Source organism: Antechinus flavipes, chromosome 5, assembly GCF_016432865.1.
Source record: "Antechinus flavipes isolate AdamAnt ecotype Samford, QLD, Australia chromosome 5, AdamAnt_v2, whole genome shotgun sequence".
In the NCBI taxonomy this organism is placed as follows: Eukaryota; Metazoa; Chordata; class Mammalia; order Dasyuromorphia; family Dasyuridae; genus Antechinus; species Antechinus flavipes.
Genome location: NC_067402.1, coordinates 231,912,184 through 231,933,954, shown reverse-complemented (window position 1 = coordinate 231,933,954; position 21,771 = coordinate 231,912,184). Strand labels below are relative to the sequence as shown.

The following is a 21,771-nucleotide window of genomic DNA, read 5'->3' as shown; positions in this document are numbered from 1 at the left end:
ATAAAAATAAAAATAAAAATGACGTAAAGAAAGAAAAATAATACCTCTTCTGGAATACTTGTGTTCAATATATCAAGGCTGGGAGATCCTGTAACTGGAGTAGAAGGCAGACTTTTCTCCAGATCACTTATGCTCTGCATTTCCAACAAGGCTGAAATTGAGCTAGGTAATTCTTCATATTCACCTTCTTTACCTAGGTAAAAAGGAAGCATAATAAGTCAATACTTAATGATCTTTAATTCTTGAAAGAAGACATTAATAAAGATCAAAATAATCACTGTAAATTCAAATGTTTTTCTCCCTCCAATCTATGATTTTAATAGTGCTGAGAATTCCCTGTGTGTAACATTCATCCAGAGATGAGAATAGGAACTGTTTAGTGACTTAGAAAACGCTCTGGGGTACTGAAAGTTACCTCAGAAAGAAGACATGAAGTCATGTTTTCCAAACTCCTCAGCAAGTCCTGAGTTATGCTATGCTGCTGGTCTTCAGTTCAAGAAAATGAAAACTGTACCCAAATTCCTAGAATCTAGGAGTCTACATTTCATGGCACTGAACTAAAACTTCATGATAAGTGGAAATGACTAGAAGCCCTTTTTCTAAAGGCAAGGAACTGGAAATTGAGTAAAAACCCATCAATTGGGGGATGGCTGAAAAAATTATGTTATGGAATGTTATTATTGCTCCATAAGAAATGATCAGCACAATGATTTCAGAAAAGCATGAGGTGATTTACATGAACTGATTCTGAGTGAAGTGAATAGAACCAAGAGAACATTGTACACAGCAACAACAAGATTATGCAATGACCAATTTTGATGGATGTGGCTCTTTTCAACAATGAAGTAATTCAGGCCAATTCCAATAGACTTGCGATAGATGAGAGAGCCATTTGCATCCAGAGAGAGAGGACTGTGGGAACTGAGTGTGGATAATTGTAAGGATCCTTTAAATGGGCGGCCACAGTACAACAGGAGATTTGAGTGGCCTGGAAGTAATCTCTATGGGTATAGGACTGCCCCTTGCGTGGGATCCTGTCCATATCGAGATAGCTTCTTAACGGGAGAAAGCTCTCTCTCTCTCTGGCTGTGTGTGTGACCTCACAGACCCTCTATAAGCCCCCTGTGGGCAACAAATCACTCTCTTTATCCTGGGGTAGCTGAGCCGAGTGGATGGATAGCCAAGAGACGTAAGGAGGTTGACAGCGGAGTGATTTGCCATTTCATTCTTCAGTTGATTTTACAGATAAGGAAACCAAGACAAATATAATTAAGTGACTTGCCCAGGGTGACAGAGCTGGTAACTGTCTGAGGCCAGAGTTTAACTCAAGATGATGCATCTTTTTGATTCCAGACCTGGCATTTTATCTACTTTATATATGTTTGTATCATCATGAATGGGAAATGTATGTTTTAAAAAAGACATTTATATTTTAGGATTGAGTGTCTTAAAAGTTTCAAACAGTTTAAACCAGGACAACAAAGTTCACAAATCCCTTTAAGTTCCTGGCTAGATTACAGGGGGGATCTTTGAACTTGAAGAAAAAAATTATATTTTCATTTTCAATGTCTAAATGAAATTTAATAACTTCTTTAATTAAGTAAAAACATTCTGAGAAGTGGACAATATACTTCATCAGACTGCCAAAGGGGTCAATGAAACAAATAACTTAAAAACATAGATCTAGAAATTCTTAACCTTTTGTTTTTCCATATGAACTTTGTTGTTATTTTTTCTAGGTCATTTAAATAGTTTTTTGGGAGTCTGATTGGTATAGCGCTAAACAAATAGATTAGTTTAGGTAGTATTGTCATCTTTATTATATTTGCTCGCCCTATCCAAGAGCATTTAATATTTTTCCAATTGGTTAGATCAGACTTAATTTGAGTGGAAAGTGTTTTGTAGTTTTGCTCATAAAGTTTCTGATTTTCTTTTGGCAGATTCCTAAGTATTTTATACTATCAGTAGTTACTTTAAATGGAATTTCTCTTTGTAACTCTGACTGTTGAATTTTGTTATTGATATATAAGAATGCTGATGACTTATGTGGGTTTATTTTGTATCCTGCAACTTTGCTAAAGGTCTGGATTATTTCTAATAACTTTTTAGTAGAATCTCTGGGGTTTTCTAAGTATACCATCATATCATCAGCAAAGAGTGATAATTTAGTTTCCTCACTGCCTAGGGAATTAATGAAAAAAAAAAAAATCAAATGAAGGTGGCCTAGCAGTACCAGATCTAAAACTGTATTATAAAGCAGTGCTCACCAAAATCATTTGGTATTGGCTAAGAAATAGACTAGTTGATCAGTGGAATAGATTAGGTTCAAAGGACAAAACAGTCAATAACCTTAATACTCTAGTGTTTGACAAACCCAAAGACCCCAGCTTTTGGGATAAGAACTCACTGTTTGACAAAAATTGCTAGGAAAATTGGAAATTAGTATGGCAGAAACAAGGCATTAACCCACACTTAACACTACACCAAGATAAAGTCAAAATGGGTTCATGACCTAGGCATAAAGAATGAGATTATAAATAAATTAGAGGAATACAGGATAGTTTACCTGTGGAAGGAATTTATGACCAAAGGAGAACTAGAGATCATTACTGACCACAAAATAGAAAATTTTGATTATATCAAATTGAAAAGCTTTTGTACAAACAAAACTAACGCAGACAAGATTAGAAGGGAAGCAATAAACTGGGAAAACATTTTTACAGTCAAAGGTTCTGATAAAGGCCTCATTTCCAAAATATATAGAGAACTGACTCGCATTTATAAGAAATTAAGCCATTCTCCAATTGATAAATGGTCAAAGGATATGAACGGACAATTCTCAGACAAAGAAATTGAAACTATTTCTAGCCATATGAAAAGATGATCCAAGTCATTATTAATCAGAGAAATGCAAATTAAGACAACTCTGAGATACCACTGCACACCAGTTAGACTGGCTAGAATGACAGGGAAAGATAATGTGGAATTGTTGGAAGTGATGTGGGAAAACAGGGACATTAATACATTGTTCATGGAATTGTGAATACATCCAACCATTCTGGAGAGCAATTTGGAACTATGCTCAAAAAGTTATCAAATAAGGCATACCCTTTGATCCAGCAGTGTTACTACTAGGCTTATATCCCAAAGAGATCTTAAAGAAGGGAAAGGGACCTGTATGTGCAAGAATGTTTGTGGCAGCTCTCTTTGTAGTGGCCAGAAAATGGAAACTGAGTAGATGCCCATCAATTGGAGAATGGCTGAATAAATTGTGGTATATGAACATTATGGAATATTATTGTTCGGTAAGAAATGACCAACAGGATGATTTCAGAAAGGCCTGGAGAGACTTACATGAAATGAGCAGGACCAGGAGATCATTATATACTTACTTCAACAACAATACTATATGATGATCAATTCTGATGGACCTGACCATCTTCAGCAATGAGATGAACCAAATCAGTTCCAATGGAGCAGTAATGAACTGAACCAGCTACATCCAGCAAAAGAACTCTGGGAGATGACTAAGAACCATTACATTGAATTCCCAATCCCTATATTTTTGCCTGCCTGCTTTTTAAAAAATTTCCTTCACAGGCTAACTGTACAATATTTCAGAGTCCGACTCTTTTTGTATGGCAAAATAACAGTTTGGACATGTATACTTATTTTGTATTTAATTTATATTTTAATATATTTAACATGTATTGGTCATCCTGCCATCTAGGGGAGGGGATGGGGGGAAGGAGGGGAAACATTGGAACAAAAGGTTTGGCAATTGTCAATGCTGTAAAATTACCCATGCATATAACTTGTAAATAAAAAGCTATTAAAAAAAAATTACAACAAAAAGTACACCAAGTCATAATCAAACACACACACACACAAATAGATCTAAACATTCTTTGATTTTATAATTTTTATTTAGAAATAACTAACCAACAAGTACTTCCTTCTCAAAGTGACACAATATACTGACTTGAAACTCTTTTCACTGCACCATTTAGTTGTTCTACACTAACTGGAGCCATATAATTATTTAAATCAAATGTACAAAAGTACATTCAAATTTGTTCTCAGTTACAATATAGAGTGCAAGCTTTCCATCAATTAGTTCCATCTTATGGACTTTCCTATAGACCTGCACACTTACTGAAGTTTAGAATTGGAAGGATTCTTACAAAGGACCTACTTTGTCTCCTATTTACTGAAGATACAGTTTTAGGGTCAGAGAAGGGAAGCATCTCACCTATAGTCATTCAGCTAATTTGAATCCCTTTTACACATAGTGAATATGTTTAAAGAACACTAGTTCTAATTCAGTCTATACCAAAGCTTCTTACTAAACACAACTTAAGTTTTTCTGAAACTCGTATGAAAAGGAGCACTAGGATAATAAAACATAAAATGAATGTTATCAGTGTAAATACCAATGAGAAACTATTACCCCATTTTCCAAACAAATTAAAAAAACACCAAAAAAAAAAAAAATCCTAAACAAAATAACTATCATTCCTAGTTGGCAACTTAATTCATTAAAATATGGACACTCCAATTTCATTATCAGGAATTTTTTTTAGAATCATAAATTTAGAGCTGAGAAAGATGAGATAGTCCAATCCTGGAATTTTACAATTAAGAAACTGAGGCCCTTGAGATTAAATGGGTTGACTAAGATCAAACAATAAGAGCCAAAATGAGGATTCCTATTAAGACTTCCTAATTTAATGCTCTTTCTATTTTATCCTCCTTCCTTCCTTTAAATAGATCAATTAAAAAGAAATGTGTGGATTTTTTCATATTTAAATAATGTCAGAATTTTAAGTCTTACTTGTAAGATGACATACTTACATAGAAAATAACATACTAAAAATATTCATATGCAGGACATAGAATAACTCCATAATTTTAACCTATTATTTCTATCTTTCTTCAGTAGCATTTTATATATACTAATCATCCTACACCGGCAAGATGACCACATTTTTGAGATGGAAAAAAAGATTATTAATGAATAATATGTATTTCATACATAAATTGTGTACACTACATGTTAAATACATTTATTCATACTCTCCTTTTCCTGTGTGTGTGCATGTAAAACTATCCTATAGCTATGACTGCTAAAGCATTACCAATGATCTCTAAAAAGGAGTAGTATTTTAGTTTTAGAGAAAAGGATAAATTTCTTCATTTTCCAAATAGAAAAGGCAATGGATTTTGTAAACTATAAGTCAGAGTTTTGAATGAATGTTGTATTTCTCAGTACTGTGACTGTCACATGATCCTTATACAGGTTTCAGGAACTCACATGATCCCTATTCCCAGCCCTGAACCCTGAGATGTAGGAAGTTAGTGAATTTATAGGAAGTGACATGACCCATAGGAAGCAGACATCATTGATAACCATTGGTCAAGGTTGGTTACGTCCTTTTAGTCTATCCAATGAAAAGCGTTTTGCTTTTTACGTCCCAGACAAGCTGGAAGCTCCTCAGGTTTCAGGCGCACATGGTGGGAGTTGGGATATCTCCCAGGTGTGTCTTGGCCTCTTCCTGCAGGGATTAAAATAAATGCTTTCTCTTTGTACCTGAAAATGTCTCTTACTAGTTAATTTGGGAAAGGGGATCTAGCACTTGTCCCATACAGTTTATGGGGACTCAACTGGGATCTGTGGCTTCCTAGAGAGATTGCTGGGATCCTGATTCAAGGCAGGCACCAGGTTGGGTTTTCTACAACTGACCTTGAGATCAGACTCTCAAGCCTCCCTTTCTATGAAGAATGAGCCTCGGAGAGATACTCAGATACAAACAGAAATAACATATCTTCGAAGATGAAGCTGGGGTAAGAGAGGGCCAAGTAAACTTAATGCATGTGTAATCCACAGGGAGACTGTCTCGTTAATGTGTCCTTGTTCTATGCTTAGATGGTGGGCCCTGGGATCATCAAGCCTTTGGATGATCCAGATTACGGGGTGAAGGCCAGGAAAGGAGTTCTGTTAATGTCACAGGAAGGACAGTAGCATTCTACAGTTGGCTAGGAAGATAGGCAACTCCCTCTGACCCTGGTCTGCCAAGCTACCCTTGAGGGGTCAGCTGTGCATTTTGTTGGAGACCAGGTTGTGATGAGATTGGATGCTCTGAGAGGGGCCAGTCCAACTCAAATCTTCGGAGAAAAAAGGAAAAAAGTACACCTGATTCTTTTGTATGTGGGAAAGTAGGGAAGAGATGGTCCTCTTCCATGTAATTTTTGTCTGTGTCTTTGTGCAGAATGTCTTTATCATGTTTGTTCTGTAAGCTAGAACTTCTTAGGGGAAAAAAAAAGAGAAAGATCTGACTTTCCTGTAGGTTCCAGCTCTTACCAAAGTTGGAACTTCAGGAAAAGTCTGTTTGAGAATAATGATTGGGGAATTTGGCAATTGGTCATTTCAAGATTCCAAAGTAATTCAATTAAATTAAGAGTGCAAAGAGTGAAGATGGTTTTTTTTTTCCGTCCTCGATCCCTGACTGCAGCAGGCCACATGGAGTCAGAGGGAAAGAAACTATGTTTAATCACTTTAGTGAAATTCGTTATTTGAGATATGATAACAAAAAGCAGGTTTATATTATTAGGCACTTATTTATTTGCTGGGACAATTGGGGATAAGTGACTTGCCCAGGGTCACATAGCTAGGAAAGGGCAGATTTGAACTCAGGTCTTCCTGACTACAGGGCTGGAACCATATCCATTGTGCCACCTAACTGCCCCTATTATTGGGAATTTAAAGCTGTATTTGATTGGATTTTAAGTTAAAATATAAGTTATTAAAGCAAAGTGCCGGTAGCTTACCTTAGGAGAAGACAAGTTTGTATCCCCTAATTAGATGGTATGTTGCTTTCTAGAAGTACTGGGTAATTTGTAAACATTATGAGTTATGCTTCAAAATGTTGTCAGCTCTGCTGGATATATATGTAAGTTTTATGAAATTTGATTCAAAGTTATTTAATTGCAAATCTTAAAGTATAAAGTTACAAAAAATGATTTAAAGACAAGAGACAAGAAAGAATGATTTGCAAAAGCAATGAATAGTTCAAATGGAGTATCTAGTTGGAATGGTTATTGATTTGGGTGTGTGTTTTTAAAAAAAAGTATGTGGGAGACTGATTGGGCACGTAGGCATTGGGAGGAAATAGAAATCGGACAGGGATGAGATGGCATTCAAGGAGGAAGAAAGAGAGGATAATGGCTTATTGGAAATTGGGGACAAAAAGGCACAAGCTACTAGTAAATCTGCCATTTGCCAGGGGAAAGGAAATACCTCATGAGGTTGAGGCCTGTTTTTGGCTGGCAAATTGGATCCTGGGGGACTTGGCCCTGCTAAAAAATGTTAGCTGTATTAAATGGAAATTAGGTAGCTTGGTGGAGTGGGGGGAAGATCAGCCATGTGGAAAGGGCCTTGTCAAATGACAATCTAATTCCCCCTCCCCCCATTAAGTGTGGTGCAGCAACTTTTTAACATGTAGCTGCTTGCTGCTTGAAACATTAATTGCTTATACTGTTTAAAGGAGCAGCCTACATTTACATGGTGTTAATTGAATTTTTTTCCCAAGTCTATAACTGCTCTAAGAAGTTTGTTGGAACTGTTAAGTTTTCTGAAAGTGATTTATTTTAACTAAGGTATCCCCTCTGTCTTCATCAAATTATTTAATGTTTCTCTAAGTGCATAATGGTTTCCTTGTTTAAGGAATATGATGATTAAAAAAAAAAAAAAAAACCTAGAGCAGAATTTTAACCTGATCTGATAATTTGATAGGGTTATTTCCAAAAATTTATTTATTTATTTTTAGAATTAAGAGATTATTGTTAATTCTGAAAAGTTCTTTTATGTGGAAATAGGATATTCTATATGTTTTAATTGATTGTATAGAGTCATCTTAAAATTGTACCCATTATTTAAAAGGACTCTGAGAGTAATAAGTTTTTGCCTTTGTCCTTTGAAAAGGTTTCTGTTATGGACAATATGCAATTTAGAATTTTTCTATGTACTGAGTATTTTAAAAGCAAAATGATCTGTGTAATGTTGAACTTAGAACCATCTACTTAAATATGAAAGATAAACTGTATAAGCTGTGAAGTTTCTAGGACAAATCTCTTAGTATGATCCTTGAGCTAGATTCATCTGAAGCTTTGATTAATGAGAATTGCTTTAGAAGATAAAATCTCTTGGGATTACAGCTGATATTTATTGAGTTTTAAATTCAGGTATGGCTTTGTGATAGATCATCAAGCCAGTGATCCACCATCTGAAAGGAATATGCCATAAGCTACTCAGAAGAAGTTAAGTCTCTGGGAACAAATTAGAAGGGCAATCTTGGCCTCTGCTGAATTCTCTTCTGACTCAATTTCCCAGTGGTGTTTTTTTGAATGAGAATCCACCTAATTATTTCTGAGTCTGGCTTAAGGTGGAATTGTTAAAAATTAGACAGTTACCTGAAGTGAAACTGCTTTAAGGATGCTTTATCCTGTATGTGCTCTTCAGGTTAAGACCAAAATTTAAATACTATTTAAATCATAGCCTTGATTTTTCCTCTTATAGCAAATTTCTATATTCAGAGCAAGTGGTCTGTGGAAGATATAAAACACAATACAAGTATAAAGATATTTTATTAATTTGCAGCCCAGTCCTGGAAGATTCTCTAGTTTGCTGCTACAAGATCTTCAACTTTTTTGCTTCTTGGGTCTAGAGATTCTTATCTAAAGGCCTACTTTGCTCAAGTATTTGGGGCCATTCCCACTTTTCCTTTTTGTTCATTGAGAGAAAGCAGATAATCTTATCATGCCCTGATTAGGCTAAGGTTTTTTTTTTTTTTTTTTTTTAATTCCTTTTGAGGAAACAAAAGCAAGAATTTTGAAAAACATTCTTTGGTATTTACCTTAGGAAAAGCTGTTTGGACAAGAGGCATTTATGATAGTCTCATCTCCCTCCCAGCCTTCCTTTGGGTGGGGTTCCTGGTTACTATTACTATCTCTAGTAATCTCCATATTGACTCTACTTTTGTTTATTCTTTTTCTTTTGCTCATATTTAATCCTTGTATTTTTAATATGCTTGTGAGAGTTGCTTCTTCCAACAACTCGGTCAACCTGTAATCACCTGAGATCTAATTCTGACATTCAGGGATGCTGCTGCCAAGTCAAGTCACTTATCTTCCCTTTTCAATCAGGACTCCATTGGGTAGGGCCAGCTATATGCCCCTTGTCAGTCTGAAGCAGTTCCAGAAGATGAAACCTTCCGTCTCTTTGTCCCAAATGAATCTGGGTCTCAACTGCTTGTGGTGGGAATAATATGACAATGGCCGTGAGATCCCCTAGGCCTCCACAGTGCTGTAGTTCTATGGCTGCCAGATGTTCTGCGATGACAAATAGTGGGAGTTGGTGGAAGCGGGGTTGCTAATTCCTGCTCATTGTTTTTAAATAGCAATATTGCTGTCATCCATTTGCTTATGTGCTTAATCATTAGAATAGTCCAAGATTTAGCTAAGTTCAGGAGTAGCTATTGGGGTGAGAGATCTTCAAATGGATGAAAAAGTGGGGACTGAATGGAACTGATGGGATGAAGTATTTCTTAGTATTGAGACTGTCACATGATCTCTTTTCCCACCTTTGAGCCCTGGGATGCAGGAAGTGATGTGACCCACAGGAAGTAGACAACATTGGTGACCACTGGTCAAGGATGGTTACTTCTTTTAGTCTATCCAATGAAAAGGCTTTTGCTTTTTAAGTTCCAGACAAGCTGAAAGCTAGCCAGGTTCCAGGAGTACATGGTGGGAGTTGGGATGGCTCCCAGATGTACTTGGGCCTCTCCCTGCAGGGATTAAATAAATGCTTTCTCTTTGTACCTGAAGATGTCTCTGATTTAGTTAATTTGGGAAAGGGGGTCTTGCAACTATACCACATAATTTGACTTAGATTCCTAGAAAAGCTCTATTAAAAAATATAAGTGATCATTCACAAAAAGAATCAATCACAAGTAATCCAGCCAGGTTTATTTACTATGGCTGATACTCAGAAGCAGCAGACTTAAGGCTGGCTGAATAGCTGGCTACCTACATGTTGTCCAGCTTCTATTGCTCAGCTAAAAAATGTGGAAGCCAGGATGTTACAGTCTTCAAATTAAATTCTTGGACTGCTATGTGTCCATTCCAAATCGTAATAAGATTGAGCCCAGAGTTGGAGAATGACATGGCTTTGGGGGCAACATGGTTCTCTGGATCTCAAACATGGACTCACTAAATAATCAGCATATAGTGCATACCTTCAAACTGCTGGGCTCTGACAGAAGCTAAGACCAATTTTTCCTCATGGTGCCCAGAGGCTGAGGATGAGTTTGTGATCTCTACAGAGACCTGGTGGGACACTATGGTTATTCCCAACATAATTCTCCTGGGGCACAGATTTTTTAAAAATCATTTAGTAAAATTTGTTGCAATTACAGTTTGATAGAAAAATATTTTAACTTGCAATAAGTGGTGATATCTTCACCACTGAAACCTGAAAAAAAAAAAAAAGCAGAGGGAGTAGGCTTCTATATATTGGATAGAAATTTCTCCACTCTCCCCTGGTTCATTTCTGATAGAAACTGGTAGGAAGTAGGAAGTAAATAGGATAATGGATATCTATCTCTAATGAACTTTTCATGTGAAAAGAGATGGCAAGTGAGAGTGAGGTACCATAACTTCTGGCTGACTTAAAATTAATAAAATTGTAAGCTTAAAAAGATTACTTTGAAATAAATGTTAAGAAATCTGTCATAAGGTTCCTGATCACTGTTCACTGATCATTCCTTAGGGATAAAATCCCTATATAATATGCTAAAAATTTTGTCTGTGCCATGTTTAGACACTGCTTGTGGCACTCCATGATTACATAAATAATTTGCCTCTTCCAGATTTTTGCCAGAAGCATTTAGTCTCCTTGCCTCTGCCTTAAGACATATCATAGTAGCAGCTGGCAGCTTCCAAATAAGTACTTGATATGAGTTTAGATTGGAAGTACAGAAGTGATTTCTAGGGGACAAATTCAGGAGCTACTAGAACTCCCACAGCAGGGATCTTCAAACTTTTTAAATAGGGGGCCAGTTCACTGTCCCTCAGACTGTTGGAGGGCCAGACTATAGTAAAAACAAAAACTTTGTTTTGTGGGTCTTTAAATAAAGAAACTTCACAACCCTGGGTGAGGGGGATAAACGTCCTCAGCTGCTGCATCTGGCCCGTGGCCGTAGTTTGAGGACCCCTGTCCCACAGGCTTGAAAATAGGTTTGTTTAAACAACATTAAATATTAAAATAAATTGGCTACAGACTGTCTAGAATCCAACAAACAAAGCAGATATTTGAGATTTCAAAATCAGAACTCAACAGGCCTTCTGATTCTACACTGTTGGCTGAAAGGCAAGAAGTCAGTAGAACTGGTCTTTCAGTTGGTGAAGCAGCGAGTAACAATCTCCTGGAGGGTATAAGGCTTAAAATGCTCTTCAATCCAGCTGAAGACAGGCTGACAGTTTCTGGAAGCTGGACACAGAAATGGAGGTATTGAAGGCAAGTGAAGTCCATAATGCCCTGGAACACATTAAACTTGACCTAGTCAAAGACTTGGTCCTGCCCTTTCTGAGGGTTGTCCTAGTGTACTTTCACAATCTGCTCATTGTTCACTTTCATGATTTTCAGAGCCATGATATCCTTGCACAGTATAGGTACTTGCTCCTCCTGTTTCATTTTTTATGTAAGTATTTATAATCACTGATTTTCTAATGAATAATGGTTTTGCTAAGCTTCTGGAAGTCAGGGGAGAAATACAGTTGCTGACAGGTAGGAACAATGTCTAAAGATCATCATAGCCTTTCTTAATAACATTTCTCCTCTTCTGTTCTGCTTGTGTGTAGGCTCAGCACCTCCTGGCCCTCTATGACTACTTGTAGGGCTCTTGTTAGTAATCACTGTTCTCATCATCTGTAAGAGGGACTAAGGAAGCATTAATAGAGTCAGTACCATTAGCTCTGGACACTACATTCACCTTTTGGTTCCTTTCTATAAAAATTCTAGGATTCAGGCTGTTTTCTCTATGAGGATCTTCTACACACAATCTGCTTTTTCAGCTCCCACTTGGTCATGCAGGGAGACACAGCTGTCTCAACCCCCAACTTCAAGTCCCTGAATGAGAGACAGAGGGAATTGGAGGGAAGAGGGAGAAAATCTCACTCCTCAATCCTTTAGCTATCTTAAGAGTGACTAGACAGTGTTTCTATTGGGCTTATATCCCAAAGAGATCTTAAAGGAGGGAAAGGGACCCATATGTGCAAAAATGTTTGTGGAAGTCCTTTTTGTAGTGGCTAGAAATTGGAAAAAGAATGGATGCCCATCAATTGGAGAATGGCTGAATAAATTATGGTACATAAATGTTATGGAATACTATTGTTCTGTAAGAAATGACCAGCAGGAGGATTTCAGAGATGCCTGGAGAGACTTACATGAACTGATCTAGGTGAAATGAGCAGAACCAGGAGATCATTATACATGGCAAAAAGACTATATGATGATTAATTCTGACAGATGTGGCTCTCTTCAACAATGAGATGATTCAAACCAGTTCCATTTGCTCAGTGATGAAGAGCCATCTACACTCAGAGAAAAGACAGTGGGAAATGAATGTGGACTATAACATAGCATTCTCACTCTCTCTGTTGTTGTTTGCTTGCATTTTGTTATCTTTTGCATTTTTCTTCCTTCTTGATCTGATTTTTCTTATGCAGCAAGATAATTGTATAAAAATGTATACATATATTGGATTTAACATACATTTTAACATATTTAATGTATTGGACTATCTGCCATCTAGGGGAGGAGGTGGGAGGAAGGAGGGGAAAATTTGGAACAGAAGGTTTTGTAAAGGTCAGTGTTGAAAAATTACCCATGCATATGTTTTGTAAATAAAAAGCTTTAATAATTTAAAAAAAAAAGTGGCTAGACCCTGGGGGGGGAGGGAGGGGCGGATTGTTAATCTGTTAGTGATTTCTTTCTAATGTTAAGCAAAAATTTGCTGATTTTTTAGGTGATGATAGTATCAGAATGTAAGTACCACTGTATCACTCAGAATCAAAGGGCTGAGACAGTATTTAAAGTTATGATAAAATCTTTTGAATTTTGAATTCCCTCAGATGGAGGGAATCTACCTAAACATCTGCCTATCATTATGATCTATGGAGCCCACGTGAGAAAATGAAACTGGAGGCCAGGCTCTTATGTCAGAGATATGGATATCTGGAGGCTGACTCACACACTACCTATATGGACCAACCACGCATTTTCAATATTGGGGCAGAGGACATCTATGAGTCAGTAGAGTGAGCTATCATCCTCAGAGGAAAAGGAAAAAAGAACTAAGGGAGTCAGCCCTCATTTCCCTCTTTTCTTCATACTGTCCTTACCAACTAATATGCCATCAGGAAGAGTCACATATTCTTCATAGGAGTGAGGCAAGACAATGGGCATGAGTAGTCTCCTGAATGTATCCTGGAAATGACAGGCAGCTGTGACCTTCCATAAAGGATCTTGAATCCCATCTTGTTTTCTCATGTCAAAGCAATGAACTATTTTTTTAAGAGTTGCTTAAACCTGGGGCAGCAAATGGTGTAGTGGATAGAGCACCAGCCCTGAAGTCTGAAAAGCCTGAGTGCAAATCTGGCCTCAGACACTTAACACTTTCCCCACTGTGTGACTGAGCAAGTCACTTAACTACAGATGCCTCAGAGAAAAAAAATTTTTTTGCATAAATCCAAAGTTCTCTTCATGTAGAATTATTCTATTCTTTCCATGTGTCCTGTGCTAAAGGATAGAGAACATCTCTCCTAATCTAGAATGGAGAAACTAGAACAATCAAGCCTTTTCCAAATTAGGAAGATTAGGGATTTTCCATGCCTATTGATAGGAATACACCCTGTGTGGAAATAACTCCTTTCCTTATATTTTCCCACCTTTTCTCTTTGGGTCTGACTCCTATAACATAAGCTTATTTTCATTACATGGAACTTATCCTGTGGTCTGAAATTCTTATCTCCTTAGATTCCTCATAATGATACTATCTTAGAGCTATTAGTTCTTGGTCTCATAGACTTATATCTTATACAGGAAGAAATAGAGGCCAAAATAAAGTGACTTACTTAAGGACATAAAATTAGACAGAAGCAAAGCAGGGATTAAGTCACTTAGTTTCTATGTAATTCTATATGTCCAATTTTTTATTCTTTTAAAATGATGCTGGCCCAACTGCCATATATGGACACATATATCAGCCCATTCATGTTTCAATGTTCTACTCTTATGTATGATAACCGGCAGTCTTCCTGGTTCCATGTCACTTATAAATCATAAACTAAGCCAGTGTTGTTCTGCCCCCTTCTATTTCCTGGGAGACTTTGGAATTTCTCTCTAGGCCTTGGGCATTGAAGGGCTTCATAGACTTAGAGTGATCCCTGGTAAGGGAATGTGAGCAATTACTTTAATCCCTCTCTTATTGCTGGTCTCCCCAAGTATTAATAGAATTTTGCTACCAATCCATAACTCCATGTCCCACTAGAAAATCTCATGTCAATTTATCTGCATTTTAAGACTATTCTCCCATCAATAAACATTATATGTAATGGGGACAAATTGCAACCATTCCCAATAAGATCAGGAATGAAACAAGGTTGCCCACTATCACCATTACTATTTAATACTGTATTAGAAATGCTAGCTTTGGCAATAAGAGTTGAGAAAGAGATTAAAGGAATAAAAATAGTCATTGAGGAAACCAAATTATCACTTTTTGCTGATGATATGATGGCATACTTAGAGAACACCAGAGATTCTACTAAAAAGTTACTAGAAAGACTACTCTCTCATTGTGTGTTCAAACTCAGTTCTTTTTCTCTGTTATCAATTTAATCCTTGATGGGGCATTGCTATAGATCCTTACCCTGGGGTGATAGGTAAGTACCCAATCCAGAGCAATTCTCCTTACTTCTTCTTTTTTTTTTTTTTTAACTATATATTTCAACAATATTTGTACCTGATTCTTTGTTTCAGCCTATTCATGTTGGAGCCCTTTTCTATATTAATAAAGAAATAAGAAAATTGCTTCAAAAAATAGCTCATACCAAACTAACCTCATTTACTTTCTTTTTTTGCTATGGTACTAGACTGAAAGATGAGGAGAAAGCTTTAGATAAAATCAAAAGTAAGAAAGCATAGGTGAGATGTTAAATGACAAATTAAGGACACAAAGATTTTGATGGTCCAAATTTAATAAGATTAAAATTAAGAAGAGTAAAATCCTACTTCAGGAACAACCTTTATAAATACAGTAGAGGGAAGGAATAGTTCATTTGAACTCCTTTGAGTTCAACTTATTTGAAAAAGACCTTTAAATTTGGGAGAGTGCAAGCTCATTAAGAATGAAACAAGACAAAAAATGAATAACAACTTATGCCTTCATTAGGACATAATATCCAGAATCAAGGAGGAAAACCGTTTTAAAAATACAAATATGGAGAAGATAATCTCTACATAGCAGTTTGAGAGAAATCTGAGAATATCAGATTATGTCTAATATTTCCCTCCCCCCAAAAAAACAAACTAATGACATCTAATGACATATCAAGAGCAGTAGAGTATGTAAAATGAGGGCAGCAACAATCTCACTATGTTTTGTGCTTGTCAGAATATGTTTGTATTCTTCTAGGCTTATATCTTGCATATACTAGATAGTAGCCAATTTTTTTCCCCAATAAATGGATTAAGAAAACAAAAATCTAGGATAATCCCACAACAAAAGTATACTTCATTAATCTGTTAATAAATTTAAGATTGTCAATTGAACTATTTTCTATTGGGAGGTACCAGGGGGAAGAAGAATGAACTAGATGTCTTTTGTCTCATTCTATGAGTCTATGGAAAAACTTCAAGAAAGCTCACTGGTGTGAAAAGAGTATTCAGCCCAGCTCAGACAGACTCAAAGAAAGCCAGTGAGAGGATCTTAATCATAGCAAACCATTCTATAAATCTACATATATAATAAGAGGTTAATCAATAGTTTATAATCCATAAAGCCAAATAAACATTCAATATGAATAGGGAAGTTTTTTAAGGCAGAGAAAGAACTTAGAAACTAAAGCTACAAAGTGTTGTCAAATGACTTTTTTAAAAAGCATTTCAATGTTCTTTCCCCATATAATAGAAATTATATGGAAACATGTTTTGGACCAATTTGAAAATGAACTTTCTAAGTTGTCCAACTTAATGAGCTATCTTAATAGTCAGTGTTGTTCCCTGTCACAAAAATGTAGTCAAATAGAGACTAGATATATAGACAATCAAAAAAACAAAGGCAAAGTGCATAGATATGCACCTTTATTAAACTTGAATAAACAATTTCAAGTAAGCTCATTAGAAAATATAATACCTTTTTTCCCTTGAGACAGCATCACCATATTCTGTACTTTCTTATATCTGCTCAAACACTGTCTAAGATCTTCAATTTTTCGATCCTAAGAGAAAACAATATTCATACTTTTCAATAAAGGCTTATTAAATCTTCATAAATGAAGTATGTATATATGTCTGTGTGAATATATTGAATTCAGTGAATGGACAAAAAAAACTTAAGAGTTACTTTTTACTAACTGTTCTCCTTAAGAAAAGGAGAAAGAAAAAGGGACATCAAAAGAAAGAAAAAAATAGCTCATTTTGTTTCACTGAATAAAAAAACAAGAAAATGAAAGAATAGGCAAGAATCAGAAAACAGATTAGGAACAAATAAGATAAATATAGCAAGGCCTAAGACATGATATGGCCAACTTAATACTTATTATCAAACACAGCATTATATTTATTATATTATTTTATTATATTTTAAAATAATGTTTTTGATCAATCTCTCAGATAACAGGTTAGTGTATCAGATTGGAGATACAGTCATGTTTGACACATAAAAGTTAGTGTAGCTGGAACTTTCTTTCCTTGTTTTTCAGAGAAACTCAGTTGAAACTAGAAACTGATAGAGAAGAAAGGAATCTCAGTCACTAGTTCTGATTAGACTTCAAGTATCTCTTGTCATTCACTTGCACAAGAGAATAAATATTGTGACTGAAAAAGACATCTGAAATAGCATCAAACAAAAATTTAATTTTGTCTATAGCTACCTTTTCCTCATTTGCTGCCATCAGGGACTCCATAGATTTTTTCATTTTCTGTACTTCAATATCTGAAAACAGACAATATCCCAAGAGTCAATCCCAGGTCTCCCTATTATAACATGGATGGACTGTTGGTAAATAGGACACATATAATTTCTTCAGCTTTCTGATTAAAATGTTTTAATAAAAACTTATTATTACTTATTACTTTTATTACTATTATTATTACATTATCATATATATGTTATTATATATAATATATTACTATATTATTACTATTATATTACTATTACTATTAGTAATATACTATTAGTAATAGTAATATACTATTATTTTACTTACAAAAATTGAATTTAAAATACATATGCACATACTATGTGAAACAAAATCTGAAAAGTCAAAAATAAATACATTCAACCTCAACTGCTGCCTCTCCCAAAACATGAGAGCTACAAATATTTACCCAGAAGAATGAAAACAAACTTCAAATACAATGAACTTGGTTTTTTATCCCTCCCAGAAAGCAAAGTCATCTATTAACAGGCAATGTTTGAAAGTGGTGAATTGTGTACAGAATGAAGAACTACTGATGTTAGAGTCATAACCATTACAAATATACAAATGACAACAGGTTGGTGCAGTGGTAGAGGTGACTATTGAAATAAACACACATGCTGAAGGATGACTTCTTGAAAAGATGAGCTAATATTAATGTTTCATAGAAAGAGATAAGTACTTTGCTTCATCTATAAACTTTCAGACTATTTAAATAGTTTTTAAAGAATAAGGATCAAAGTAAATGGGACAGATATTTATAGCACCCCATATTTCCACCCAAGTTTATCATAATAATTCTCATAGATAGGTAGATAGCATTTTAGAGTTTACAAGATCCTTTCTTTCTGTAACAATCCAATGATGTAGATTGTAGGAGGGGTATCAGGGCATATTAATCTTTGATATCACTGGTACTAGCATGGAAAATCACTCCATCAATACAAACTGGCAAGTGTATTGTAACTCATTTACCTGAGTCATTGAGAAGGTAAATGATTTGTCCATGATTACAAGTCTTTCTGACTCTATAATTATCTTTTTAACCTGGTGCTTCTCATGAGATAAAAGGACAAATTTTATTGGCTCCATTTTACAGGTGAGGAAACAATTTCAGAGTGACTTAGCTACACAGTGTCAGAGCTGGGCTCTGAATCTTGTTTTTTTGATTCTCATGGTAGTACTTTTTACACTATATCATTCTGCCAGTGGGAATATGATGTAATAAATGGAGAGCTGACTGTATAGTCAGGAACACTTAGATCCAAGTCCTACTTGTGACTGGCTATGTGACCTTGGGTAACTCATGTAACCTTTCAGTGCTCTGGACAGCCAACACTGAGCATCAACCTAAATTAGTGGAGCCTTTTCATCTGAGAGTTCCTTATGCTAATGACATTTCAGGTTCAGTTTTCATTCAGTCCATAACCTTATACCTACCATTCTTCCTTCATTTTAAGCAGCCTTCCTTCTACATAATACTATTTAAAGGAAGATGTTATTTTGGTCAAGATTAGTTAAAGAGATATGATATAAATGCTTACAAAGCTTTCTTTTTCAGATATTAAGTTTTAAAGTCAAGTATAATTTACTATCTAAAGAGGAGTTCCAGTACCAGAGTTCTGGGTTTTAAGGTAGAACACTTGAGAGCCAACAACCTCTTTGGACTTCAGTTTCTTCCTCTATAAAACAGGCCTAATAATGTATTATGTAAACCTTAAAATGTTCTATAAATGAATTATTATAAACTTTAGTAAAAAGATGGAACTCTTTACATCTCAATTCCATAAGAATTAAGTTAGTCCTCTCTCTTATACATGGCACTATGAATAGTATTCAGATCTCTGTAGTATAATAAAACCCAAATGAAACATGGAAGTGGTAGAGTCTCCTAGAAGAAGTACTAATTGAAAATGTTTTTCCTCTTACACTACTATGGTGGTAGCTCACTGTGAATTGTACACTCTTGGGGCCAGAACAAAAAAGATGAGCTTGAATGTACACAAAGATTCTCAATCCTCCAGTTTGTCTGTTTATGACACAGAAAGCTTATTGATGAAGCAATTTGACAAGTTTGGTAAAAGCAACATTTTAATATACATGCAAAGTTACATGGATTATACTTCTGAAATGGTAAATGTTGATATAAAGATTCCAAAAACCTTACTTTTTTCTTTGAGCTTCTTTTTACAGTTTTCATCTGTGCAGGAAAACCCAGTGGATTGGAAGTTAGCTTAAGTTAATAATAAGAAATTATATTTTTAGCCTTTTCTATTTTGTGATCATTACCAGTTTCTGGGGAGTACCAAAAACATGACACCAAATTCAAACTAACTTCTTAATGATTCTAATTCACAGGTCTGTTCCATGTCAGCACTTTAATCCTGCTGCAGCCAAAATATCACTAGTAAAAAGATAGGTTGGCCTTGGAATAAAAAATTCTGGCTCTTCCGATAACTTGTTTCTCATCTATATGATGAAAAGATTCTTTGACAGAACACCTAAGGTTACAACATTCCATGATTTTGTAACTCTCAGAACTGAGATAAACACTGAATATAAATACGTGTGTGTTTGTGTGTGTGTGTGTGTGTGTGTGTGTGTGTGTGTGTGTGTGTGTGTCCATCCCTTAGATAACCTTAACTCCATACAAATTATAGTAAATTGTCATTTTACAAGCAAAGTTGGGTAATGGTTTGATTAACTCAATAGTCCTCTCCCTGATTCCCATTGAAAATATGTGTGCATTAATAACTTTCAAAGTGTTTAATTTGGAAAGTATCATTTTGTACAAAGATCTCCTTTTCTGAGTCAGGCTGGCTCCACCATGCCAAGTTATCCTCAATCAGGCAGAAGTACATCACAGAGTTACCAAGGGTAAGGAAGAATATATTTTTCCTATTTCCAAAAGACAGAAAAGGATTCTGTATCCTTCTTCTAGTCTTATTCTGCACGCAGCGAACAACGTTCTACAATCTTAGGAATAATTATGGTATATGATAAGATCTCTTACTCTTCCACACTGTTTTGTATTACTTGTGCACCAATAATAGGAATTTCCTAGTTCAATTATTCTAGGAAGAAAATACACAATTTGCTGAAATAAAGTGAACTACTAAGCAAAGCAATTGACTCTATTTTACCTGAGAGCTTTATAGTTAGATAGGCATACTCCGGAGTCAACTCACACTACTTAATGAAAGCCAACTATTAAATCTGCAGTATTAGCATATAAACCTCAGAAACTGGCAAATGCTAAAAATTTATTGTTATATGTATATTTTGGTAATTTTCTAATATTAAAAAGATGGATAGAAAAATGTTGATAATGCGTATTAAACTTAAGTATGTTGTAGGTACTTTTTTACCCCCAAGAAGAGCCAGTTATTAAACATTTTCTGCCATATCACTGGCTATATATATCTTGGAGGATTTCACCTATAGGACAGAATTATATGAACTCTGAAGGTCTTGTCTAACCTCTATTTTGAAAGTTTTCATCCTTACCTCTATCAATCACTTCAATTCCTTCTCCTTTCATTTTGCAAACCAGTTTTTCTTGTAATCTTTGTACTTCAGATTCTTTTTCTTCCAGCTGTCCTTTTAAAGATGTAAGTTCATCCTGAATAAAATTCAGAATAACTTGGTTAAAACTACTTTCGTTCTACAGATCTTTAAACATAAATATCACAATCATTTTAACATTATGTTCAAATGAAAACTTTCCAAGAACTTAGAATCAATACTCAGAAATCAACCACATGTATGACAGACCAATTAAAGCACAACCAATTAATGATAATATAGCTATAATTCTATCAAATGATGTCAAAGAATAGGCTATCAAATGGAAGAGAGAAAAAATGAAAAGTGATAAGTCAAATCCCTCCAAAGTTTGAATATTATACTGAATAATGGCTTGTTTATTTTTGGCTGAAAAAATGATTTTTGGTAATAAAAGATAAGTGATTTGCATGTTTTTAAGTAAAGAAAGCAAAATATAATAGACAGATGCTAATTACATGCCATTTCAATAAAATAGAGAGCATTCATACTCATATGGAATATGGAAATTCACTTATCGGGCCGGCTTCATCACAATATGAGACTAGTTAACATTCATAACTAAAATAAAAGAATAAAGGCCAATGTAACAAAGGAGGAAAAAATAGGTAATGGGGATAGAACAAGGCATATGTCTTTAAACTTCTTTGATTTATTGATCAATTTTGTTGATTTTACCCCTTTATTCTTTTCCTTTCTTTTTTTGTTACTCTTAAAAAATATTCTTTATTATATTGGAAGAAATTTAGGCTACGTAAAAAACATGTATGTTTTTAAAAAGAAAAGGTGGTTAAAATAATAGCTGGCACTTAGCAAATAATCAGTTTTCAAGCTTAACATCAATTTCTTGATTTTTTTCCCCCTTTGTTCAGCATTTTTTGGGGAAACTCTTAAACAGGACTCCATTAATTCTAAGATTTTTTAAATTTAAATTCAGAAAATGAAATT

The 21,771-nt window shown here is 35.1% G+C and overlaps 1 protein-coding gene and 1 pseudogene across 9 annotated transcripts in view; both read right to left on the bottom strand.

Annotated features, from left to right (window-relative positions):
• PPFIBP1 (PPFIA binding protein 1) overlaps positions 1-21,771 on the bottom strand; it is a 245,262-nt gene that overhangs the window by 38,455 nt on the left and 185,036 nt on the right. For 5 of the 9 annotated variants that reach the window (XM_051961098.1, XM_051961100.1, XM_051961104.1 and 2 more), the window contains 5 exons: positions 20,767-20,881; positions 19,427-19,459; positions 17,212-17,273; positions 16,473-16,557; positions 45-193 (listed from right to left, as the gene is read on the bottom strand). In XM_051961098.1, the coding sequence (XP_051817058.1) occupies positions 45-193; positions 16,473-16,557; positions 17,212-17,273; positions 19,427-19,459; positions 20,767-20,881 (444 nt within the window). The remainder of the gene's footprint in view (positions 1-44; positions 194-16,472; positions 16,558-17,211; positions 17,274-19,426; positions 19,460-20,766; positions 20,882-21,771) is intronic. The other 4 variants (XM_051961101.1, XM_051961105.1, XM_051961103.1 and 1 more) reach the window with 1 other exon arrangement.
• On the bottom strand, positions 11,434-13,522 carry LOC127564759 (max-like protein X; annotated as a pseudogene).